This window comes from Varanus komodoensis, unplaced genomic scaffold, assembly GCF_004798865.1.
Source record: "Varanus komodoensis strain SLA01 unplaced genomic scaffold, ASM479886v1 scaffold1, whole genome shotgun sequence".
In the NCBI taxonomy this organism is placed as follows: domain Eukaryota; kingdom Metazoa; phylum Chordata; class Lepidosauria; order Squamata; family Varanidae; genus Varanus; species Varanus komodoensis.
Window position 1 is genome coordinate 1,779,245 of NW_025335268.1, and position 23,814 is coordinate 1,803,058.

General features: G+C 42.2%; 1 protein-coding gene across 1 annotated transcript in view; it reads right to left on the reverse strand.

Moving 5' to 3' along the window:
* Window positions 1-2,826: 2,826 nt before the first annotated feature.
* Window positions 2,827-23,814, reverse strand: part of LOC123033202 (spermatogenesis-associated protein 7 homolog) — a 51,939-nt gene continuing 30,951 nt past the window's right edge. The window contains exons 5-11 of the mRNA XM_044449681.1: window positions 22,763-22,884; window positions 19,185-19,630; window positions 18,582-18,642; window positions 15,774-15,820; window positions 14,886-14,963; window positions 13,415-13,472; window positions 2,827-4,786 (exon numbers count right to left, since the gene is read on the reverse strand). Coding sequence (XP_044305616.1) covers window positions 4,661-4,786; window positions 13,415-13,472; window positions 14,886-14,963; window positions 15,774-15,820; window positions 18,582-18,642; window positions 19,185-19,630; window positions 22,763-22,884 — 938 coding nt within the window. The 3' untranslated portion in view covers window positions 2,827-4,660. The remainder of the gene's footprint in view (window positions 4,787-13,414; window positions 13,473-14,885; window positions 14,964-15,773; window positions 15,821-18,581; window positions 18,643-19,184; window positions 19,631-22,762; window positions 22,885-23,814) is intronic.

Sequence of the window (23,814 nt, forward strand, 5' to 3'; positions counted from 1 at the left end):
GTAAGCTGAAGGAGCCGCATTGTCCGAAGATGCTTCCATGATCATGTGGCCAGCATGACTAAACAGGTGCACAGAACTCTGTTACATTTCCCACTGGATACCTGTGGATCTGCTTGCATTTGCATGATGTAGAATTGCTAGGTAGGCAAGAGCTGGGACAAAGTAGTGAGAAGGATTAGCATCTGCATTGCAAAGACATCAACAGCAGAGCTTATCTGTAGAGTTGTAAATCTTGTAGATAAGTACCAATAAAGGACTTTAGTCTTATTGCTCGTGAATGGTGGGTTGTTTACATGTTGAGTAGCACCTCGACAAAATGAGAGGAAATACTTGTCCTTAATTTTGTAGCAAAGTAATTGGAACATTTACACACCTAGTAAGACAATTTAATATCCTGGCTCAGCCATGATTTCCAGAATTATTTGTGCTTTAGGGAATGATTGATAACTATTAGCAATCATTACACTTTCCAAAGGACGTCTTTCAACCGAAGGAAAAATCCCCATCATTTCAGCCAGCACCATGGATTGTAGCAAGCCGTACTTTTTTGTCAAATGGATAAACTTCTTGAACTAGCTCAAGTGACAGCTGAGGGCAGTAGGCAACAGTAGGTGACTGATATTAATTGTGCATCTTAATGGGAAAGGTACAGGAAATTCACACTGTGCATTTGTCTCCATGCATTCTCAGGTATCCCATTCTATTTATATAGATTCTAAAAATGTGAAGGACCAGTTCATAAATATAAAATATGAGAAGTGGGGCTAAATGTAGCAGAGAGATGGCCTTACTGTGAAAACATTAAATATTTTGTTCGATCAAATCGGGGGCCTTCAGGCCAATGGTTCATTAAATCAGGAAATGTGGAAAGAATTGGGCTAAATCTTCTGAGTCTTGCGGTGAACTTTCAATCATTTTCCTCCTTCTTAGCCTTTGGTACCTAGACTAGGGTGAAATATAAGTGCTCCTCTGTGTGCACATGAATAAAGAAAGGGTATAGTAACAATTTTGGTTCTGATGTAGCAGCATTAATCAATTTTAATATACTTAGAGAAAGCTTCTCTCTGTCTCTGATTGTAAAAAGGAAGGATAAGGCAGCTACTCATTCAGAGTATAGGAACACAGGAAACTGCTTCATACTGTTGGATTGTTGGCCTGTCTCTGTTCTGCCTATATGAAGTGGCAGAGGCTCATCAAGGGGACTGATGATGCAACAGATCAGTGGGGTAGCGATGAGTACTCAGCCTGACAGTCCCCTGCCCGTGCCCTCAAGGGAAGTCCTAAAGTGTGGGCTGCTGTGTTGATCCATCGCTCCTCCTGGGTTCGGTACTGCCAACATGAAAATCCAACCTCCCGGGTTAAGTGTGAGCTGTTCTTCAACAGCAGGATGTTGTTGAAATGTGGGTTATTGTATTAGCCTGAATCCAGCTGCACCAACAACCCATGGCTTGTTAACTGCAAATAATCCATAACTTAAACTCAAGGTTTGTTGTTGTTCTCAACTATGGGTTTTCACCAAAGTTTATCTTTACTGGATTCAGACACAACAATCCATGTTTCAACAAAAAAACCATACTTCAAAAACAACTCAGGTTCAACTCTTGGGTGTGGGCTATCATGCCCTCGGAACCAAATTTCTCTTGGTGTCTCTCTTCCTCTAGGATGCTTGGGCATGCCACCATGGGTTGGGGCCTCTGCCAGTTGTCATGGTTGGTGGTGCTTGTGTCTTATTGTGCAGTGTGAATTCAGCTTGTTGAGGCAGTTAACAAACCACCTCAGAACTCTTCTGCAGCACATGGGTTCTGTGTGTCTTCTTACTGATGGCAACAGGCCACCTTGCCTAGCTTTGCATTTCATGATAAACTGTGGTAAGACTGCAATGGCTGGAATAGTTGGAATGGGTAGGTATGCCCAATACTGGGTGGAAAATTGTGGCTATATTTCCCTTGCCACACTTACTACTTGTGAGCTACATAATTTAGCATGATGATGCTACAAGAAACCATAGGTTTCAGGGTGGTTTATTAACCCTCCCACCAACCCACCCTTCCTGGGTTCAGACCTTATGGAAACCAACACCCAGCTGATTGGGTATTTCTATGGCTTGTTTCCCCTCTGTGATTATGTGACCCTGCCTCTGACTGTTCATTTCATTTAATCTAATACATCTCTGTATTGCCGAATTGCTGAAACTCTCTTGATGCTTTACATAAATTAAAACATGAAAAACACATTATAAAATCCCCATCCATTCAAAAATATAAACAGACAATGCACAGCTAAATGTGCATATCTAAACCAACCACAAACAATTAGCAAGAAAAAGCCAGGACTTGTTTAAAATCCCATCATTTGCTAATTTGTAAAGCGAATTTCCATTCAAGACCAAACCAGCCCAAAATACTCTGCTGGAATATGTCACAGCAAAATATAATTGCTGTGAAGTACCTGTCCCTACCCACTACTGTGTTGATTGCAGCTAAACACGGGGGGCCAGGAACCTGGGGAGGCAGATAACATCCTCCTCGCCACTAATCTTGAAGTCCTGGTGGGTCAGTCCTGCAAAGCTTGGTGCCAGTACAACACTGCCAGGAACTGATCCACGGCATGCACTCAGCCACTGAGCGTCCTTACCTTTCTCTCTGTGTGGGCAGTAAGGCTTGCAAAGGCCTCTCATCAGTATTTTTCTCAGGAACTGAAACTGGAGGAAGGAGAGGATGTATTTTTATGAGTGAAACCATGGAGGACCCTTTGTCTTTAGCACATGTGGAAGTGGGCAATATGGCAGTAAAAAAGGAAAGAACAGAAAAGAATATTTCATAGTCATTGCTGTTTCATTACATTTTATTGGAGTTTTAATTAAAGTTAGCTACATTAACATTTTTGTGCCATTTTGCACAGTGCCGTTAATGAACTTTTAGAATACAGGGAGTTCATTTTGAGTGGCTGCTTTTGTGTCCAATAGTTCCAGTCCTTGAACTGATGTACTTATTAGTTAATTCACAAGAACAGCTAGAAAGCAACTAATTTCTGAACATAAAATTCCATTATGTGATGAGAAAGAGCATCATACTGCGGTTACTGTTTTTGGAAGTGACCCGTGATGAATTCTTACTTTGTCCATTTTAGGAAACACTGTGCCAAGGTCAGGTTGAAATTAAATACCTACAACTAGAAAATCCCGATACTGCATCTCATCTGGAAAGTTGTGGGGAGGGTATTCAGAGAGTTCAAGGATTTCAGAATAGGACATTTCTTGGCCTCTAATTATTTACTTAATATATTTTGCACAGGACAGCACCAGTTCTTTTTGGCACACTATCTGAGAATTACTGAGTTAGTAATGTAGTTAAAAATAGTACACAACATAGACAGAATTTGCATAACACAGCAGTGGTGGCTAACTAGTCAAGGTGGATCAGCATTTCAAGAACACCTTGGCTGCATTTACAGGTTTATTGGGTTTACAGTAAATGGATTGGGCTGCACTTTCCCATTTTGCTAGGCACCTAGAGGATCAGGAGAGGGTGTAAAAGCTGAAGAACACTGAGAACTCATAAGTCCAAACAAAAAAACTAGAGGATCTCACTACAAAGGGGGTGATATACTTGCCATTCCCTTTTGCAAGCGAACATCTCATGCCTTCACTTTGCACTTGACAGCTCCTCGTTGATAGCTGTCAAGTGAAAACAAAGTAATGTGTCCAAAACCTGGCTTTTTCAGCATCCACAGACCATGCCTACACTGCACAGCCAAAGCTTCAGATTTTAGGTGGTTGGAGTTGTATACTTGGCAGCTCCAAACCGAAAATACAAATCCAGTAAAATTACTGAACATATTTGTGCACCTTTCTGGCACATAAAAAGAAGTCGGGAACCAGTGGCACTTTGGAGGGATTGACACTGCTTGTCACTTCAGATATGATGAAAAGCAATCTCTAAAAAGGGGGGAAACCTTGATCATCACAAAAATGTTTGTAATCCTAACGGGGAGAGAAGACAAAGATTCTGTTGTGCAGGTCCCTGGGGCACCTGTGAAAAGACTGAGGGGGAAGGAAGGAGGGCGACTCATGGAGAGTTCAATCATCTTGTTCCATGAACAACTCACACAGCGGAGCTTATTAATAGCATGGGTGGCTGCCTTGCACAAACCCTTCTATACCATAACAACTGGGACCCACAACAAAGAGTGGCCACATGGAATGCCCCTGCTCAGAGTTTCAGCCACCTGGTCCCTTTCCAGTCATCTCTATCATCTCCCCACCAAACTCTCAATGATCCATAGCCACTGAGCATGCTCAGTCCTCACTATATTTTTATGGTGCCCCCTCCCTATAGGTAGTTTTGGCAGAGCAGGTACTTTTGCAAACTTTTGTCTTTCCTGCCCTGCCAATATCATTTTCCTCTTGGATGGTGCCATTTTGGCAACACAAGGACTGAGATTTGGAAGATGTTTTCCTAATTACTATACAGCTGATACAAATGTCTGCATGGAGAAACAAAGGAATCAGTTGCTTGCTTTTGTAGACAGCACATTCAGTGAACACATGTAAGTTTAACTAAGGGTTGTAGTACCAGTCTGCATTGCTTTTGGAATGCTACTTTTCCTTCAATTCTTTCAGTCCAGTCCTTCAGAAGGCAACAGATACTTGAAAATATGGCTACCTACAAGGTGCATTAAGGCAGCTATCCCTGTTCTTGGAACCAGTGTAAATGAAAGAATCTGGAGGGTTCGTGCAGATGTTCAAATCATCCTTCAGGGCTTGAAAAATTCTTTGCATTTTTACCTAATTAAAAGAAATGAGGGGTCAAGGGGGAAAGAGTAAGGGAAAGAGAACTTTTGTCAAAGATGCAGAACTGTTACTATATATAGGTACCTGTGTTATAGCTGAGTAAATGAAGCGCTTAGGTCTGATTTTCCTGACGTATTGTCCTCCACATGCTTTGAATTGCAACTCTCACCAACTCTGCCCATTGGCCTTTCTGGTTAGACCTAGTGGTGGTTATAATTCAAAACATCAGGAGGGCACCAGACTGGGGGAGGCTGTTAGGCCAATCCACTCTACTATGAGAGCCTCATTCACAGGCCTTCTTCCAATTTAATTTGCTTTCCATTTTCAAGCGGTTCACCCAGATAGTTCAGAAATGGCTACAGCAACACAGATACATGTTTTGCTTCAGCCAAGGGTGGCTTACTGCCCCTTCGGTCTTTCTCCTGACGTCAGCCACCTGATCTGGCTAGATCGTAAAAGGGGAAACATGTATGTGAACTACACAGGGGACCTAGATTGTGATTCACCCATATCTTTAGAGCAGGGCCAGTCAACTTGTGGTCCTCCAAATGCTTTGGCCTAGGACTCCCATAGTTCTTCACTACTGTCTACTGTTTCCTCTCTACTGTATTGGCCTAAAGGTGCCGTAATTAAGTGGTGAATACACACGTGCTAGAGCCATTGTCTTCAAACTTAACCTCCAGGTCACTCTTTTGTCAACAATTTTGTCAAGGAATCTCTGCAAGTTACAAAGCATTCCATGGACAGTGAATTTTCTAAATATATAGTTACAGCATGTTGTTCGAAGGTGTTCCTATTTATGTTTATGGTCTTGAGGTTTTAAATTGTTGCAGATTACCTTGACGGCTTACTCACAAATAAGGCAGTACATAAATATTAATAATAAATGTATTTTAGTTAGCCTTCCCCTTTCTAAGGATGCCACACTGTAGCACTCAACTAGCTTGAAAGGCAAATACCAATAAAAACAAATTACTTTCCCAGTACAAACTTCTCAGCCCATGTTCAAGCATGCTCTCTTTGCCTTTTCATGGAGGATATCAGCGACTACATTATGGCTATGTATTACCCTTTGCAGCATCGGAGGGCATCATGGAATTACACACCAACTGCTGGGAAACACAAGCAGGAGAGCACTGCTCTGTCCATGGGCCACTGATGGAAGAGTTGTGATAGGATCCCATAGGCTCGATAGCCAATGGATGGGGAATTTGTGGATTTGTTTTACCTTACAATTCACATCAGCCCTAGCTAGCATAGTCAGTGGAGGCCTGAGTTGTGATGGGCATGGTAGTACCAAACATTTGGAAGAATATGGGTTGCCCATGCCTGAGGTGGCTTGGATTTGATACAGCGGAGCTATCCTCATGTTCTTAACCCTGCCAGCATGATTCTGAGAGGCAGAACACACCTTTTCTTCATCCCCCTATAGCTTATAATTTCATTTTTTTGTTGCTTAAAATGGAGCTCAATGTGTTATTCAAGAACCCTAATGCAAATACTTGTCCTTCCTTGTCCTTTGAGATCAGCCTTGGCTCTTGAAATTAATCTCAACACAGCAAGCTAAATTTTAGCAGCAGCCTTAAAAAAAAAGTTTATGAGTAAGAAATAAAAAACAAGAAATCTATCATTTGTCACAATAGGGGTTATTTCCTCATTTGCAAGGGTTTTCATTATTCTGGTTTGGAGGCCTGAAATTTATTAATGTCATAGAAACAGTGGTTCAAAATTGGATGATTTAAGGGCCTCTTTGTCATGAGATAACACAAGAGTTTCCTACATGGAAGTACTTTGCAATCGCTGTCACTTGGGAGGGAATTGGACAGAAGATTTTCTTTCTATTATTTATTCACAATAATTTATAAACTGCCTTCAGGTTGTAACTGTTCTCCCAAGGTGGCATATAACATTTCATTAAAACAGTAAATACTAAAATATAACCATCCAATTAAAACTATAATGCACAAACTAAGAATTAATGAATCCTAGCACATACTAAAGAAAGGCTGAGTGAAATTAAAATGTTACCCCCAGATTATTAATGCTTCTGAAGATGGATCCACACACATTTTCTGGGAGGCATGGACCACAGACAAAAACCTCCTGTCTCTGCTGTCAGCCAGTGGAACATCTCTTATTGATAAGCCTGAGAATAGGGTGTTTTTTAAGTGGTGGCAAAATCTGATACTAGTATTGGTGGACCTTTCAGTAAAGCGGTCTTAAATTGTTTAGTGCTTTCATGGCCAATTTCATGGGCAGGTCTCTCTCTCCCCCTTTTCCACTCCAGCAAACACAGATGAAACTTTAGAAGAAAATCCTTCTATTAAAGTGTAGCAGGTTACGAAACAGTAAAAATTGGCACAGTGTTCTCTTCGAGAGGTGAGAGAAGCATCTGCCCATGTAAACAGCTGAAACCCAATGGAAACTCTTTTCCTTCCTTTCCAAAAATATTCCAACTCTACCATCAGGGTGGATTCTCTGGTTTGAGGCTCCCTGGCAGAAACGCCGGGCACTTCGCAACTGGTCCACTCATTTCTCCTGTTGGTTTCTGAATGAGTCAAGGAACTCCTTCGTAACCTGCTCCCTACCAGCTCTACAATGTCTCCCTCCTTTTCCAAGGCAGGCTGGCTCTCATGCTCTGCCTGAGAATCCTCACCAGCTAACGTTGGCACTGCCAAGACAATCGCCCAAGTCTGCCCATCTGCTACTTCCCCAGAACTTGATTAATTTAGCTAAGCAGATGGTATATTGTTAGAGCTGGTCCTCCTCTACAACCAAGACCAGTATTTAAATTAGGAGCCTGGAAGCAAATTAGGGCTGTTTCTTTGGGTGAGGGGCAATGAAGATCACCACCTTGACCACCAGATCCTAGGGTCATCAAAATGAATCTGTGAAGGTAGTCACAGCAGTCCAACTCATCCTCGGCAGCTGCTGACCTATCCATTGCACCCAGAAAGCAAGCCTGCTTGCTCATCTCTCACTCTGAGAGATATCCTGGCATGAAACATCAGGTGGGCACTCTGGGTAGCCCCAGCAGTTGCCAGGGCTTGGCCCAAAGCCAGCCAGGCCCAAGTGCTGAATTTTGAGGGATCCTTCCTTCAAGCAAGGCATGCCGGGTGAAGTGACTATGAAGATTGCCATGTCTCCCCTCCCTCCCAGAAGGTTTCGCCTTCATCAGAGTACTACATGGAGGGAGATACAAGTGGTGGGAACAGTGGAGGGCAAGAAGGGGGAGAGTATTGGCTGGGAGGAGAAAGAGGTCAGATCAGAGCGAGGGATGCCAGTGATGGAGGGGAGATGAGAGAAGTGCCACTGGGGGATGTTGGGGAGCAGGAACATAAGGGGGATAGTGGTCGGGTGTCCACCAGGATGCCAAAGTACCATCTTACCTAGGGCACCAAATACCTAGAGACAGGTCCAAAGCCCACGGATGACCTGTGCAACTGGTACAGAATGGATGTTGTATATTTGGAAGTCTGTGATCCTCTTCACATTCTTGCTATTTAACCTGCACCAACTGAAGTTTCCAAACCATCTTTAAAGGCAGCCCTGAATACAGAGCATGGGTCACTGTGGGTTTCAGTGGAGTCCCCGCATTCCCATATGGGAAGAACTGACTGGGTCCTGATCTAGGCAAGGGTGCTTTGCAGTGTGCCCAGCAGGAGAGGGGAGAAGAGGGAAGTGATTCTACAAAGGTTTGAATCATCCCCTTTAACACACATATCTGCTTTCAAGCTCAAAACCATTATTCTTCCATGTTTGTTGTCCATGGAATTTATGGAGCGATTTAGAACTAGAAATGCCATAGGCATTACAAGAGGCTTGTTCCCAGAATAGTACATTTCCCACCCTTCTGATTATGCGCAATAATTTTGGGCTGTTCAGTGGCTTAGTTTCACACTTCAGCAAGTTTTACTCCACTGCCTTCTATCCACAGAAACAAGATGCTCTATTATGCCTGAGTGAGCTGTAAAATATTTGCCTTCTTCAACAGATAAGGGAATCAGATGACATCTGTGGCAACTGTTGACAACTCAAAAGTTTAGCTGAGCTTGTTAGGTTTGGAGTCTAAATTATACACACAACCACAACAAGGTAAAAGCATCATGAACTACCAAGAGCCAGCTTCTTGTCGCTGACACAGAAGAAATAAATGCTTTTTCACTCCCAAGTTTTGTGTACATTACTAAGCCTAACAGTAAAAGTAGAACAATAAAAGTAAAAACACGTCTAACATTAAAGAGGAACTTTTTGAAGTCATTACTGCAAAATTCCAGGTTCCTGTAGGGCAGCCTTCCCAAAGTGGGGCACTCCAAGTGTTTTGAACTACAGCTCATGGCCAATGATCAGGAATGCTGTGAAGTTTGGGGTTGATGGGATCTGATACCAACACACATAAAAGCCGTGTCTGAGCTTTTCAGTAGCAACAAATATGGGAGAAGCTGCTTCTCCAAATATGATTTCTGTCATATGTCAGAGTTTTCCATGGTGCAGCAACTTTGGGCCATACACACGAAGGACCTTGCTTGGCTCTGGAACAGGTTGGAACCCAAAGTAGGGACTCACTGGTTACACTAAGATACTGGGAAGACTGATACAGGCAACCAGGAGCCATCCTTGTGCAATGTGAACACCTGAAGTATCCAACCAACAGGGGACTTCTGATTCCCCTTCCTTGCTCTTCTGGGGATAAAACGAAGGCCAGCCCGTAAGAATCGCAGAGCAGCTGCAATGCCTCCACGACTTGTATATACGTAACCTTTGCATCCTGTAGGATGGGGGAAGGTTTGAGGTTTTTTTTTAAGCAATTACACAAGTAGCAATATCAAGCTGCCTTGTCCTCTGACTCCATAGCTTTCCAAGAATACGTTGACTTAAGAAAGATGTTTACTTATGATTTCTTAAGATTACTTAAGAAAGCAAACTAAACTTGCAGTGCTGGTGCATACCATCCCTTGTGCAAGAGGATGCAAATAATTACAAATTGGCAGCTAATCTTTCTTGGGAATGGGGAGGGACTCTCTTTTTGGGCTTTTCTGGATTCTTAGCCTCACTCAGGCAGGCTCAACAGGTTCAGGTAATTAGTTCTGAGGCTAGGGATCACAACTGTGCACTAATGGCTTGTAATTTACCATGGCAGGTGGCTCTTTAAGAAGATGAAGGAACTAGAGTTCTTCTGGTGCTACCCTGTGCTTGTTTAGACAGAAACGTTCTTCCAGAAGTTTGAGGCCTGGCTGTTTCATGCTCTGATCATCTGGAATGTTAAAATCTTCACAGACTATCTTGAAATTACTGAAGAACGCCTCCATATTATCTCTTGTTAGCTATCTTCTTGGGAACATCTTCATGTCTATTTGTGTGACAGCAGTTATAGAACCCTCCACAGCATCCCCCTCTCTGCTGGTTTTCTTTAAGTCTCTGCTTAATCACTTCTAGTTTAAGTTTTTCTCCCCACCTTCTCTTCATCTTTCCCCATTCGAACTGGTTGGCTGGGACTTGTAGGGCTGTTTTCTGTCTAAATATGTGTACAGTTGTGCCTTTCCTGTATAATCATTGGCTGAACAGGGTGATTCATGCCATAATCCCAAACACATGAACTATGCAGTAAGGCCCACTGAATATGGTGAGACTTACTTCTGAGTAAAATGGATAGGATTGTACTGTCGATACACAAAGCTGGGAACACAACCCCAAACCAAACCCACAAAAAAGGCTATTAGACAAAACCAAAGCCTAAGCCTGTGGATTGGTCTGACAAATGTCAACAACTGAACACAAACTAAAACACAAGGACATATGAAGAAAAACAACAAAAACTGCCAAAGAAGATAGACGTATCTTAAATAATTATCTGTTTTTTTTAACTCATTAATTGGATGTGGTTATAAGAGAAGATATAAAAGCAAGAAAAATCCCTACGAATAAATAGGGCTCTGCAAAAAACCTCAGTCATGCCAATCATGTGTGCACAGTGCAATATGCCAAGGAAATTGTGTGACCTACAGTACACGTGGGGAGGGTCATGTTGGGGCCATATGGGAGCCTTCCTGAACCTTCCGGTCTGAGCACAGATGCCACTGAATTCCATCCTTTGTCTTGAAAAACAGAAGGCTGCGAGGGTTTGGTGCAGATCTCTCCAACTGGATATCCTCCAGATGTTTTGGAACACAGGTTTCACCATTCCTACCATTGGCCTTTCTAGCGAGAGCTGGAGGAAGTAGATTACCTTGAACCTCACAGCATAAACCTGCATCTCAGTTTTGTTGTGAAGATAAGATTGAGAAGGGTCACCATTTACATGGAGTGGTGTGGTGTGGATTGCTGGACTAGGGACCCAGGTTCTGCTCCCCACTCAGTCGTGAAGCTCAGTGTGTGACTTTGGGCCAGTTACTCACTCTCCGTCCAACCTACCTTGCAGAGTTGTTGCTGAGTGGATTAAATAGACCCACATAAGCTGCTATGCATATAGTTTGCTTGAAAATCTATAAACATGTGGGCTGCATTTGAGAATGCTGCAAGCATGACAATGAGGAGTCTCAATAGGGTGACATTAAAGTCTGTACAAGGGGATGTTGAATCACTTTTAATCTGATGGCCGGATTCAATTTCAGAGAAGCTCTTGGAGCGCATGTTCTAGTTAAAATGCAAGATGGATAAGATGTTGGGTCAAAACACCAACATCACTAGTAAGCTTTAGTTTAAAACTCTTACTACCACAAGTAACTCTGAAGAGAAGCAACCTTTAAAATGGGGTAAAATGGCAAAGCTGAGAAACCTCCAAATGATTGGCAGTTGGGAAAGAGGAGAAGCCAGGAGAAGAAGGCGCGGCCACATGGGGGAGTCAGATGGAGACCCAGGCAGCTTGAATGTAACTCTTAGCATGAGGTTCAGCAACCCACTTTCTGGGTTGTAAGGTGTGTCCTTTGTCAGCAATTAATTCAGAACCATGTGTTGAGTGTACAAAGTAACCCGCTTGACTTTAATAACAGGTTTTCCAATATTCTTTAAAAAAAATAACCTAAAATTGTGCTCTGATCGTACTGAGATTCATACTAATGTCTGAATACTAGGGCTACCAAACCCACCCATTCTATCAGAGTTGTTCCACTTAGAATGACACAAAACTACTCTCCAGTCAAATTACTCTGCAATTATCATAATTACTTCTTAATTGTCTTTTATACTGAACAAGGTTAACTCCCACATAACCTCTTGTCTCGGAGAACACTACGGAAGAACACCAGCACTTACAGGCAAGGCAGCCCTGCATTTTTTGTATCTAGTATAATTAAGGGTTGTTTCCTGGTTGGCCAAAATGATTTATCTGGGCAATTTGTGGCAGTGGGGACATGAAAAGGGCAGTGATTTTTAAAGTGATACTGAAAATACTACCCTGCTACTAACCATTGCTTGCTCCAGAGTGAGGGCAGAGGTTGCAGTGGGGAACAGGAGGAGCTCTTCCAGGGGGTCCTTGTCATTAGCTTTTCTTGTCGTGGACTCAGGGCCCTTGGCAGGTATCTCCCCAGGCTGGCCCACTGTGGCTGGGGCCTTGAATTCTTCACTTGGAGCCCCAAATCTCCAGGAAGCCATATTGCCCCCACCCTGCTCTCCATGGCACTTGCCAATATAAAAGTACAGAGGCCCTGACAATCAGTGTGCATCTGATTAGTTGCCTTTGCATCTCCTATGTGTCTTGCCACCCACTACCCATTGCTTAGACTCTTCTGCCTGAAATTAGTTGCCCTTCTTTCTCTGGTCCACACATCCCTTTTTACAAACAGGGGCATCCTTAGAAGACAGGGTCATTTAAAGACACACACAAAGACTTTAGTTAGAGCATCTGTAAATTGATATATACAAATTTGCACATTTCCCCCCTCTGTGGGTCTGAGCCTCAGATCCTTTGGGTGCCTGCACTACTCCTGTACCAACCCCTTGGAAATACTGGAAATGGCCATGCTCTTTTCAAATGACCATTGGTATTCATGATAAGCCAAGTAGCTAAAAACAGCATTATGATGGACAATGCTATGAAGGTGGACAATTGAATGCCCGCCCAGTCCCCCCAAGATCTTCTCTGGGTATTTGAACATGCAAACTATCTTGCCCTGTATAGCTGCCAGATTCTGCTCAGGATGCACGTTCTGCCATCAAAACAGGTTTCCAGCAAGGGCGTTTGCAGCCTGGAGACTGTCAAAGATGGCGGCAAGGCTGTGTTGTTTAGCTCATGTTTCAATTGAACTGTTTCTAAAAGTGGAGGATTACAAATCCTTGCAAGCTTTATCTGTTGCTTCAAATGGCAGTAACAGCAGAAATGCATCATGGCCAACATTTTTCACAAGAAGGGTCTTCCTTCATCTAAGCGTGCTACATATTTCATGTTGGGCTTAGCTTGTGCTATGGATGTATAGGGCAGGAGAAGTCATTTTTTTGTTGCCTTTGTCTGCTTCACATAAAATTCAGCCTGTTCCTGTCACTTCATGCAGTCATCTTTTTTTATTATTCCTTTTCTAATTAGGAAGCGTAGCAGCCCAAATGGTATAAATTGCTTTTCTAGACAGATGTAGCAGTATTCCACTGCTGGTGACAGCGTTTTTCATAAAGTATATATTTTTTGCTCACCTCATCAAGGTCACACCTTCTGTTTCTAATGTGCCTCTGAAAAACACTGCCTAACGCCCTTAGAAAGAGAATAAAATCATACATCAGCAGAGACGCAATAGGCAACAATAAAAATAGCAACAAGGAAAAAGAGGGGCTAGCCCGTTTTTAAAAAGCAGTAAATAAAAGTCTTGAATTTTAATGCATGCCCTAGGATTTATATGTTTTATCATTATACAGAGTAAGATTGTTCCTGAGAAACAAAGGCTTCTTTACACCTTATGCATGTTGATTTGCAGTGTAATCTTAAACGTGTGTAGTCAAAAGTTAGTCCCTTCGAGCTCAACAGGATTTACTGCCAGGTAAGTGTGTATAGGATTGCAGCCTATATATACTTACTTAGGGGCCAGTAAACCTCACTGAAGTTAATGGTTACTTCAAAGCAAACAGACATAAAATTGCACTGTTAAGTCTCCCCCTAAAAATGTGAAGCGTCCACATCACCAGAACATTTGCATACTGGGATATCTCCCTCTTGGGACTGGTCTGCCTCATTGCAGGGTAGGTAACAAGCCACATGCATCTGTCAGATCAATTTGCAAAATTGCTCTTGCCGGTGTGGCTTTTCATGTCCTGCAAATATGGTGAAGGTGGCTTGCTGAGTGGGTAAGAAACCATGCAGGACTCAGACTGTTGTAGGATGGTCTGTCACCCATTTCACCAAGACACCCTCACCAGGTTTGCATGGCACATGGGAATGCACTGGCAAGGGGGATGTAAATCCGAGCAGCATGCAGCTGACAGGGTAGTCAACAAGTGTCCGTGGTTTGCTAATGAGCCTACCACTTGGCAAACCAATTGCCTACCCTGCACAAGCTGAGAGATGGGCCTAAAACAATTCCTAATGGCCTTCACTTAAAAACCAATAGTCATGTGACTGACGGAGCAATTCTTCCTTTAACCTTCACTTATTGCAATGCGATGCTTGTTGGCTTGGAAGGAAGCTGCACTTTGGATCACATGTAACAGCAAAACTGAATGCACACATGTGGCTCAGGCTAACTTCCCAGTGCAGCTAAGCTGAGGCAACACTCCTCCGAGGCTCAGCTCGACCTGTAGCATTCACCCCTGCACTTACTGTGCCAACCCAATTAGGGTAACCAGACCTGTATATACAGAATGAAAAGTAACAATACTATAAGCAGGATCAATAGTTGTGATATGAGAAAAAAATAACCTAAGGGAAGTGTTTTCCCTTGTAGGAAGGGAGGCATCGTTCTTCTCAAGGTGTGTCAACTGTGCTGCATGTGGAGTGTGCACGTGTGTTGGAACAGGCACCAGAAGCTGTATCACCAAGCTCACACGTGTGTGCGCTTTTGATATAAAGTTATGAACAGAGTGTTCCTGCACTTATGCATGTGAAACTATATATAATTTCTTTCTCTATAGAAGTAAATTCCATGATGATTACTAAAAAAGTCTGAATGCTCACTCTTTTCTGTAACAGCTTCCAATTATAATGTCATTTGTGACTTCTTGAAGGAGGTGAAGGTACTTTGATTCTTCTTCTCTTAAGAAACATGAAATCACAGATTAATAAATCAAAAGAAGACTGGCTGTTATGTTTTACCTCAGCATTTTTTCCTCATATAATGTAATCTAAAATTGAGATGAGTTAGGTGAAAAACATTATAATGATATTGGTATGATCTAGCCAAATGCAAGTACTTTAGAGACCCATTGCTTTAATGGAGGAATTAAGTATATGCATGACTTTTTCTTTTCCAGTCAGTGCAAATAAAACCAACGGTCTGTCTAGCCACCTACTTTGACTGTCAACAGCTCTACAAGGTCTCAGGGTGATGATTTTCCTATCCCCGCTACATCCAAATCCTTTATATTGCTTGGGATAAACCTGGGTCCTTTGGCAAACACAACACACAACTCTGCCCCTGAGCTGTTGGCCATCCAAGACTGGCTGGACTGTGGCCAATGAAACAATCATTTGTACTGGTAATTAAGGAAATGATTGTGGAGGCAAGTGAGCAGAAGTGAACAGTGACCATGGTGGTCCATCCTTCTTAGAGGTTTCTGTATGAATCTAACAATAACCATCAACAAAAGAAAAGTCACAAAGTTAGATAATTTGTCTTACTCAGGGATTTTCCAGAAGCATCTGCGTGGCCACACTGTGGGAAAAATGGCACAGGACTAGATAGACCATTCGTCTTATCCAGCAGGGCTCTTCTTATGTTCCTCTAATTGAATTGGCTTCATTGTCACAGTTGCTTTAATCTTTTATAAGCCTCACATTTCTAGTATATTATTCAATGGAGAACAGAGCGGTTGATTAGTTTTAAAAAGGGCATAATTCACTTACTTTGCACGAAGCAGTGACTGAAGAGAAACTGAATTCTGGGAGCATTTCTGTAATTTTTAAACATGAATAAAATTAAATAAGAAATTGGTTTATATTATACGTAGTGGTGGAGTAAATTCTTGTACCGATATTGGACAAATTACTTTCTAGAACAGAAATCCCTGCAAAGGATGACCCTAGATTCCATCAAATGCAGGATCAGTTCTGGAAAGATATTATACACGTGCCTTCATATAAATGTACATATTTGCATGTGTTCCTTGTACTTTTGTAGGAATACCTGTATCCATGCATCGCATATCAAATATGATCTGGGCCTGCTTGCTTCCCATGTGTATTTTTAGGTACAAAGAGATCAAATGTAGCCTGCTATACCATTTCAAGCTGTAGGTTTTGCAGATGTTCTGTACTGTAGCCTGTGATTCAGGGTTTTGTGAGGGGTTAGCTCTTAGGGGAGCTGGGTTCATTTTCTCAAGGAAGCCAGACAGGAAGAGATCAGTACCATGGAAAGCGTTAAATGTGACACAGTGCTGCCTTCAAAACTTAGAATCATAGAATAGTAGAGTTAGAAAGGGCCATGAAGGCCATCCGGTCAAGCCCCCTGCAGTTGCAGGACACCAATTTACACTTGTTCAGATAATTCAGCTGGTCCAGAATTCTGTAGCCAGATTGTTGACTGAGATTGGATACAGTGTACAGACAACTCCTCTTTTACAACAGCTTCTCTGGCTACCTGTCAGTTTCTGGGAAGAGCCCAAAGTGTTGATGATGACCTTTAAACCCCTCTATGACTTGAAGAACCTTCTCCCATACAAGCTTGCCTAGTTTTTCAGACCTTCAGGAGAGGCTCTCCATTAAGACTAATGGGATGCAGGTGGCGCAGTGGTTTAAACTGCTGTGCTGCTGGGCTGGTTGATTGAAAGGTTGCTAGTTTGAATCTGCACAACGGGGTGAGTTCCCGTTGCTCCATCCCAGCTCCTGCCAACCTTGCAGTTCAAAAGCATGCAAATACAAGCAGATAAAAAGGTACCACTTTGGTGGGAAGGTAACAGCGTTCTGTGCACTTCGGTGTTTAGTCATGCCGGCCACATGACCATGGAGACTGTCTGTGGACAAACGCTGGCTCCCTCGGCCAGGAAACAGAGATGAGCACTGCTCCCTAGAGTCAGGCATGACTGGGCTTTAATGTCAAGGGGAAACCTTTACCTTTACCTTACTTGGTGGTAATGAGAAAGAGGGCCTAAGTGACTGGTGAATTCCCTGCCAAGAGAAACTAAATTTGCTCCTTCTCTGCTGTGCTTCCACTGGCAGGCAAATGACACTCCATCAAGCAGGGTTTTGGTGTGTAAGTTGGTGCTGTTTTCACACTGTTATGGGTTTTTCAAAATTAGGTTTTAATGCATTTGCTTATTGTCCTTTTTACCACTGATTGCAAGGCACTCCGAGTGCCAGTTTTGGTGAAAAGTAGGCTACAAATCAAATCAAATCAAATCGTGATCCTGCCTAGCTGTGCAGTTAGGATGCTGGGAAAATACATAAAATTAATGTCAGAATCTAAAAATGCCAACCCCAATCAAATTTCAAAGCTGGTTTGTAAAACATGCTGACATGACAAAAATGCCCCTTTGTTATTGCTGTTGCCCTCTTTTGAAGAATGTGTGAACCAGGAGCAAGAAACAAACAGCACAAGCCTCTGTTCTGAAGTTTGGCTGGTGTTTTGCCAAAGAGACAAAATTCTGATGACAATCTGAGCCTTGTTTTGAATGGCTCAAAACAAGGTTGCAAATCATTAGTACCGGGTAGGGTAGTCATCTTATTTGTATGAGTTTTGTAGGGACGCTTCAGCATAGGAAGTAGGAATGTGCATTTGATTATAAATATTACATTGGCATACTTCTACTTTCCATTCTGAGACTGTTCTCAGTTTTGATTTTTAATCTCCTCTATTCAGTAATTGCCAAAAGGAGAAGGAAAAGGAAACACTTAGAGCTCAGAGGCAATACATGTTGTTGCTGTTGTTTTTGTTGCTATGAGCAAGTATGCGATTTTGAGAAATGAAATAATATCTCAGTTGCATCCTCCCACATGATTTCTGGCCACATTTGCAGTCGATTTCTGGAGGGAGAATTCTGGATTTGGGGCAATTCCACTATGGTTTAGAAATGTTTTAAAAATGCTGTTTGTACTTTCAAGACAGCTTTGCAATTTTAGATTTATATTGCCAAAGCATCATGGTCACTACCTCCCTTGAAATACTAGATTTTCCAAACTGTGCCATTTTCAGTTGCTTTCATAACCAGCTGGAACCCATGTGGCACAGCACTCAGAGTGCTGGAGTATGACTCAGGAGACCAGGTTCTAGTCCCCACTCCGCTATGAAGCTTTTTGGGAGACTCTGGACCAGATATGGCATTTCAGCCTAACCCACCTCACAGGGCTGTTGTAAGGATGAAATGGAGAGGAGGGGAATCTTGTAAGGTGCCTTGGGAAGGAAGCAGGATATAAATGTAATGTGATATAATAACACTATCAGCAATAAAATCATACTGCAGTATTCACAGCATAATCCTATACATTATTTTTCAGACGTTAGTTCCCACTGAGTTCAACAGAACTTTCTCCTGGGTAATGAGCTAAAGGATTGCAGCCTCACTGTGGATTTTAAAAGTCAGCCATACCTGATGCATTTTTATCATATTATAAATTGCTTGCTTTTTCTCTAAAATAACCTTATATAGGGATCCAGAATTGCTCCTATTTATAAATCCTACTACTCATATCATTCAATACCAAACAGGGTACAACAACCTTGACTGGTTGCCATCGATGGTTATCTGCATAAGGTTTTAGACATTCATCTTCCAAAGACCTGAAAGATGAGAAAGGAAATTTTGAGCAACACTGACAGCAGGTTGAAATTATTTGCTTGGAATGGAAATCACACAGACTACAAAATTATGGTCCTTGAACGAATGCATTAGGAACATATAAGGATTTGTTGGACTCCCCCACTTGAGACTGAAAGCACTCCTATTACCTTGGGAGGGGGAATCTAACATCAGGCTATTTTCCTTCTTCTTTGAGTTTGCTATTTAAAGCTTTACTAAGGTCATGACGCTAATCTCAGAAGATCTTGGAGAGGTTAAAAAGGGAACCTTCTCATAGGCAGGAAGGCAGAGGAGGAGGCCTCCAAGGTCCTATGGTCTTTCCATCATCACCTCTGTCCACAGCTTGGTCTATCCAGCTGAGTTTTTATTTTTAAAGAACGGGAGGTGAAATTACCTTCGCTCTTTCCCACTCCACCTAGCCTTGCCAGGTGTGCATAGAAGAGATCCATTTCATAGGACTGTTTTCAAAATCTTACACAATTCAATGTAGTCAAACTAATGCAAGCATTGATGAGCATTTTACCTGCAACTCTTTCTTGGTTGTTTATGCATTTGTTGGTCAACAGAGGGGCTTTTCTTTCCATTTGGAGAATTATAGTACCTGTATTTTGAAAGGAATGATTTACTTGCTGTTTTTAAGACTTTGGGGGTAAAAGGATCTTTTGACTCTGTAAACCACTGTGCATGGGTGTCCAGTAGATCTCCACCAAGGAGTTTCTTCTGAGGGATAGAAAATACCTTCTTCCTTCTGGATCTCAGAGTTAGTGGTGCAGTGCGTTGCTGGGATGCATTTTGGCCATGATTGTGCATCTGAGATAAATACCACTGAACAATATCTTGAATATTCTCCTCTGCAGACAAAGCTGGGGATGGAGTATGAGAAAATGCTGTCTTGAAATATCTTGGAGAACACTGTCCTTTTTCCCCCAAGGATGACATTCTTCTACTACCAGCCAAATTCAAACTGTTCTGTATGCAGTGTAGATATAAAAAGACAGAAAAACAGATTAGTGAAGAAACATACATTTTTAATTTGATTATTTCAAAGGTCTATATATTGTTCTTCAGAAAAACTTTTGGGAGTTTTACAAAAACAAGATAAAACACACACACACACACACACACACAATATAGCGGGTTAGATCCAGAATCAACCTTCCATGGACAGAAGGGTTTCTGAACCAGCAGAACAATCTTCTAGGTGGGAAGCAATCTTTGGCGATCCTCTTCCCCCTGCATTCTCCTATGCCCTGCCAAAATCCTCCCCAGAGGGTCCAGGGATGCAACAGTGAACCAGATGGTCTGGATGCTGCAGAAGAAAGCAGAATCAGCAAAGACTGTTTCCCCTTCAAGCAGAAAAATGCTGGATCCAGCCAGTATAACAGCACGCTCAACACAAAGCCTAGGAGAATAAAAGCATCACTGCCTGGTGCCCAAATAATAACAGTGCTGTTGGCCTACCTGGGAGGGGAATTCCAAAATGGGGTCCCACTACTAAGAAGGTGCATCTTTGCTTCCTCACTGGTCACCACCCATCTTACTTCAGACAAGCAGGGAAGCTTCTGAAGACACATTTAAACACACTGGAGCAGACATTCTCCATTCCCTTCTCTCCAGTGAAGAATATGATGAAAAAACCTACAGCAGTTATCATATAGTTGCTACAAATGATTCCCAAATCATTTTGGGAATCTAGTTATTTACAGCAAGAGGTGTGTCTCCGCACTGGGTATGTACATGGAATGGTGACCCAAGCCATGGTGCTGTTCTGACTTGGATAGCCCTCACCCTCATTCTGGCATCAGGGTAAGACTGTCTTTCCATCTGGGTATTTACGGCTAATAGCTCTGATGTGGTTTGATGTACTGATCGATTTGAGACCGATATAGAGTGAGAGAATGAGAAGAGAGCAAAAGAGATGGGGGGAGGCGGTGGTGGGAGAGGGATGCTTTGATGATGTTATTAACTGCCTGTGATGTGTTCTCAATGCTTACCCGTGTTAAAGCAACACAAGCATGTAAAAAAGAAGCACCCAAGGAAAAGGCTAGGCCAGAGTGGTTCTCCCCGAGGTACTGAGTCTTTACATGTGGCTGCCTCTTGATGCTGCTGCTGGGGTTCAATCTGAGCAGAACACTAAAACATTTACTTTCAGGCTAAACAAGTGCAGTTGAAAACTCTGGCACAATTATTCTACCGCTACAGGTTCCGTGCAGGGGTTGCCATTTCCAAATACTTTTCCTGAGTTTAAAAAAAGTCAGAGCAAGAAAAAGACTAGCACATCATGGATAACATTTTAGCTTCTCTTTGCTGCGCTAGTTTCCTTGTTGCACAAAAAGAGGATTTCTCAGGGGCAGGTTGTTGTGTTGTTGATGATGTGGAAGAAAATATTTAAAATGCTATTTGCTTAGCTGCAGTCTAAGCTGGGACAGTTTGTTCTGTCACATTGGAACTCTTACCGCCCACTTCTGCTTCAATGCATATGTACATCAGGTTGGTTTAAACATATATTTTATTTTAAAAAAAGTGTGCAAGACTGGGGCAAATGCTGTATCTTTAGGGTGGGATGAATTGGTCACGAAGGCCTCAACCCTGTTTGTTTGTAAGGGAAGGATCACAGAATGAGGTGAGTGGGTGGAATGATGAAAGTCTGAGCAGATAACACTGAGCATGCCTTACACTGCGGACACTAATATTTATGTCAAATGACTCCAACTCACAGGGAAATGTCACATCGCATGGGACATGTGCCAATTAGTTTCAGTTGCGGTGTGGGTGAAACAAATGGTGTTAAGGAAAACAACTTAAATTAAATGCAGGCCATGTAAGTCCTGACTTAATAGCCATGTAATAGTAATAGGTGTTTTAATTAAACCAGAATGAGTCTTAGCTGAAAATAAAAACTCAAAGGGTGCGATGAGGACAGCTACTCCTGCTGAATAGGCATCTATCCAAGGAAGTCTGCTTGTTTAGCAGATACTTTGCAGCTTGGAAGAAAATGAGGCTATGAACTGAAGGCCATAGAACAAGACTAATACTAATACTAATGGACTGATCCCAATGCATCATTTTCTTCCACTGGACAACTTGTGAAACTGTGCCCTTGGAGGCATATATCTAGGAAAAAAAATGCATAAGAATAAAAAAAATACTGGAAAGATACTGCTATTACTGTGGTACAATCCAAAATTCAGAAGAAGTACACCACACATTCATTAAAAGATAGTAGCTACTGCCCATTCATGTAGGAAGGCCTCTAATGTCTGAAGTGTAGATGTATCCATAAATGCTTTGGACAGAGAACTTGGGAGCGTATCTACTCACAGCAATCTCTTTCTAACATGGAAGGCATTCACCATGATGGACGCTTCTTTGGGCCCCCAGTAGGTGCAATATTAAGGAATTCCATTACGACAAACTCTAAGCTGATAAATAGCCAAATAAGTCTTTCCAGAACCATACAGCTGGAAGGGAGCTCAGAAATCACCTTCTCCACATACGTCCTTGCTCAGTGGAAGCTGCGCACCGCAGAGTTGGGCTGGATGTCATTAATTTGAGAAACAGTTCGCGTAGCCTGGTAGTGTGAGTAAAAACAACTGGAGCTGTTGCAACAACAACTGAGGTGTCAAGTTGCATGAGGTGACAAGCAAATGATATTCCTCTGGCCTCAGGAATATGAATGATGGACCATAGTCCAAAGCGTCTCTTCCCAATATGAGTCTTTTCATGGCCAGCCCAGACCTGACATGTCCTGCTCATTCTAGACTGGGTTTCGCTTGTTTTTCCCAGGAACGCCACTGCCCTAAAAGCTTTGGTATTCATGAAATGTTAAAATGATGGACCATGGAGTTCTTCCTCCTTCATACAGGCTGCTAGCATATTTTCAAAGTGCCACAATGGAGAAGGTTAGAGGCTTTCTTTTCTTTGTATTGAGAACCTAACCCCCTGAAAGCAGAGATTTTCAGCCTTTTTAATAAATTAATATCAGCTTCATGTTGAACAGGGCATAAATATATTTCCTTGGGAACAGAACTCACTCCTGCTTTGTTACCCTCAAAAGTTGGCTGCATGTAGATTGCGCAGTAAATACACCCACTTACGTACTTCACAGTTTACAGCTGATGCACTTCTGGAATGATGCGGAGGTGCAGAATGGATCCCTGCCACCTCTTTCTTAAATTTCTCAACTGCCTTGATAAGCTTCTCTCTTTTCTGTTGATCCTTGTCTATATATAAGAAATATCAAGGCTTTATCAGGAAGAGCAATTGACAGTCAAGCAGTTCTTCAGCATTCTTGATGTTGCATTAAAAACATTTAAATGGTTTGGAAAGAGAAACTGACTGAAGGAGTCTAGAATATAGTTATCTAAATCCTTTCCTACAAATATGCTTTCCTTTATATACTTGCCAAGTTTCAATAAGATATTGTGAATGAGTTATATTATTATGGCAAACAGTGGAAGGAAACATTTTCTATAATCTTTTATTTAACTAATAGTTATAGATCTTTCCTCAATGCATTTGATGGATACAAGATTTGGCTTAAATGACTATTGCTAGATTTTGATCATGGACTACTAGTCAGCCCTGACTGCTTGGCTAGGAACTATCAAATAACCATTTGGACTTGGAAAGCAGAAAGCAGTGATGAAAGAAAGTGAAATTGGATCCTGTGGTAGGCAGCCAAGGAGCCTTCCAAGAAATTTTGGATCTGCTTACGTGGGAGATGATGCTCTTCTATAATTTTGCAGTATCTCTCAAGGTGCTTGCCTGTTCCCTCACTCTCAACTCATTTATTAGTCAGCAAATGTTACAAAAATATCCAAACTCTCCAGCATAGTTTAGTGATGCAGGAACTGCTCCTAGAGCTTCTGACCATTTGTGGTTATGGAGCTTTTCTAGACAAAGCTTTTTGTGCACTTGCCATTCCTCACTCACAATTGTTTAGAGATGCCATCCTGTGTTTTCTACCCACTTTTCTGGAGTGGGGAAAGTGAGGCAAATGGGGGAATCATGAGGCAAAGCTTAACTTCTGACCAATGCTTTATTCTGCTTTGTTCCACTAGAGCAGCTTTGCACCAACAGGTCCGGTTATAGAAAGTAAGAATGGAGAAAAACAGATTTTGTGTGGCGGTCTAATCTTGAGTCTACGAGAT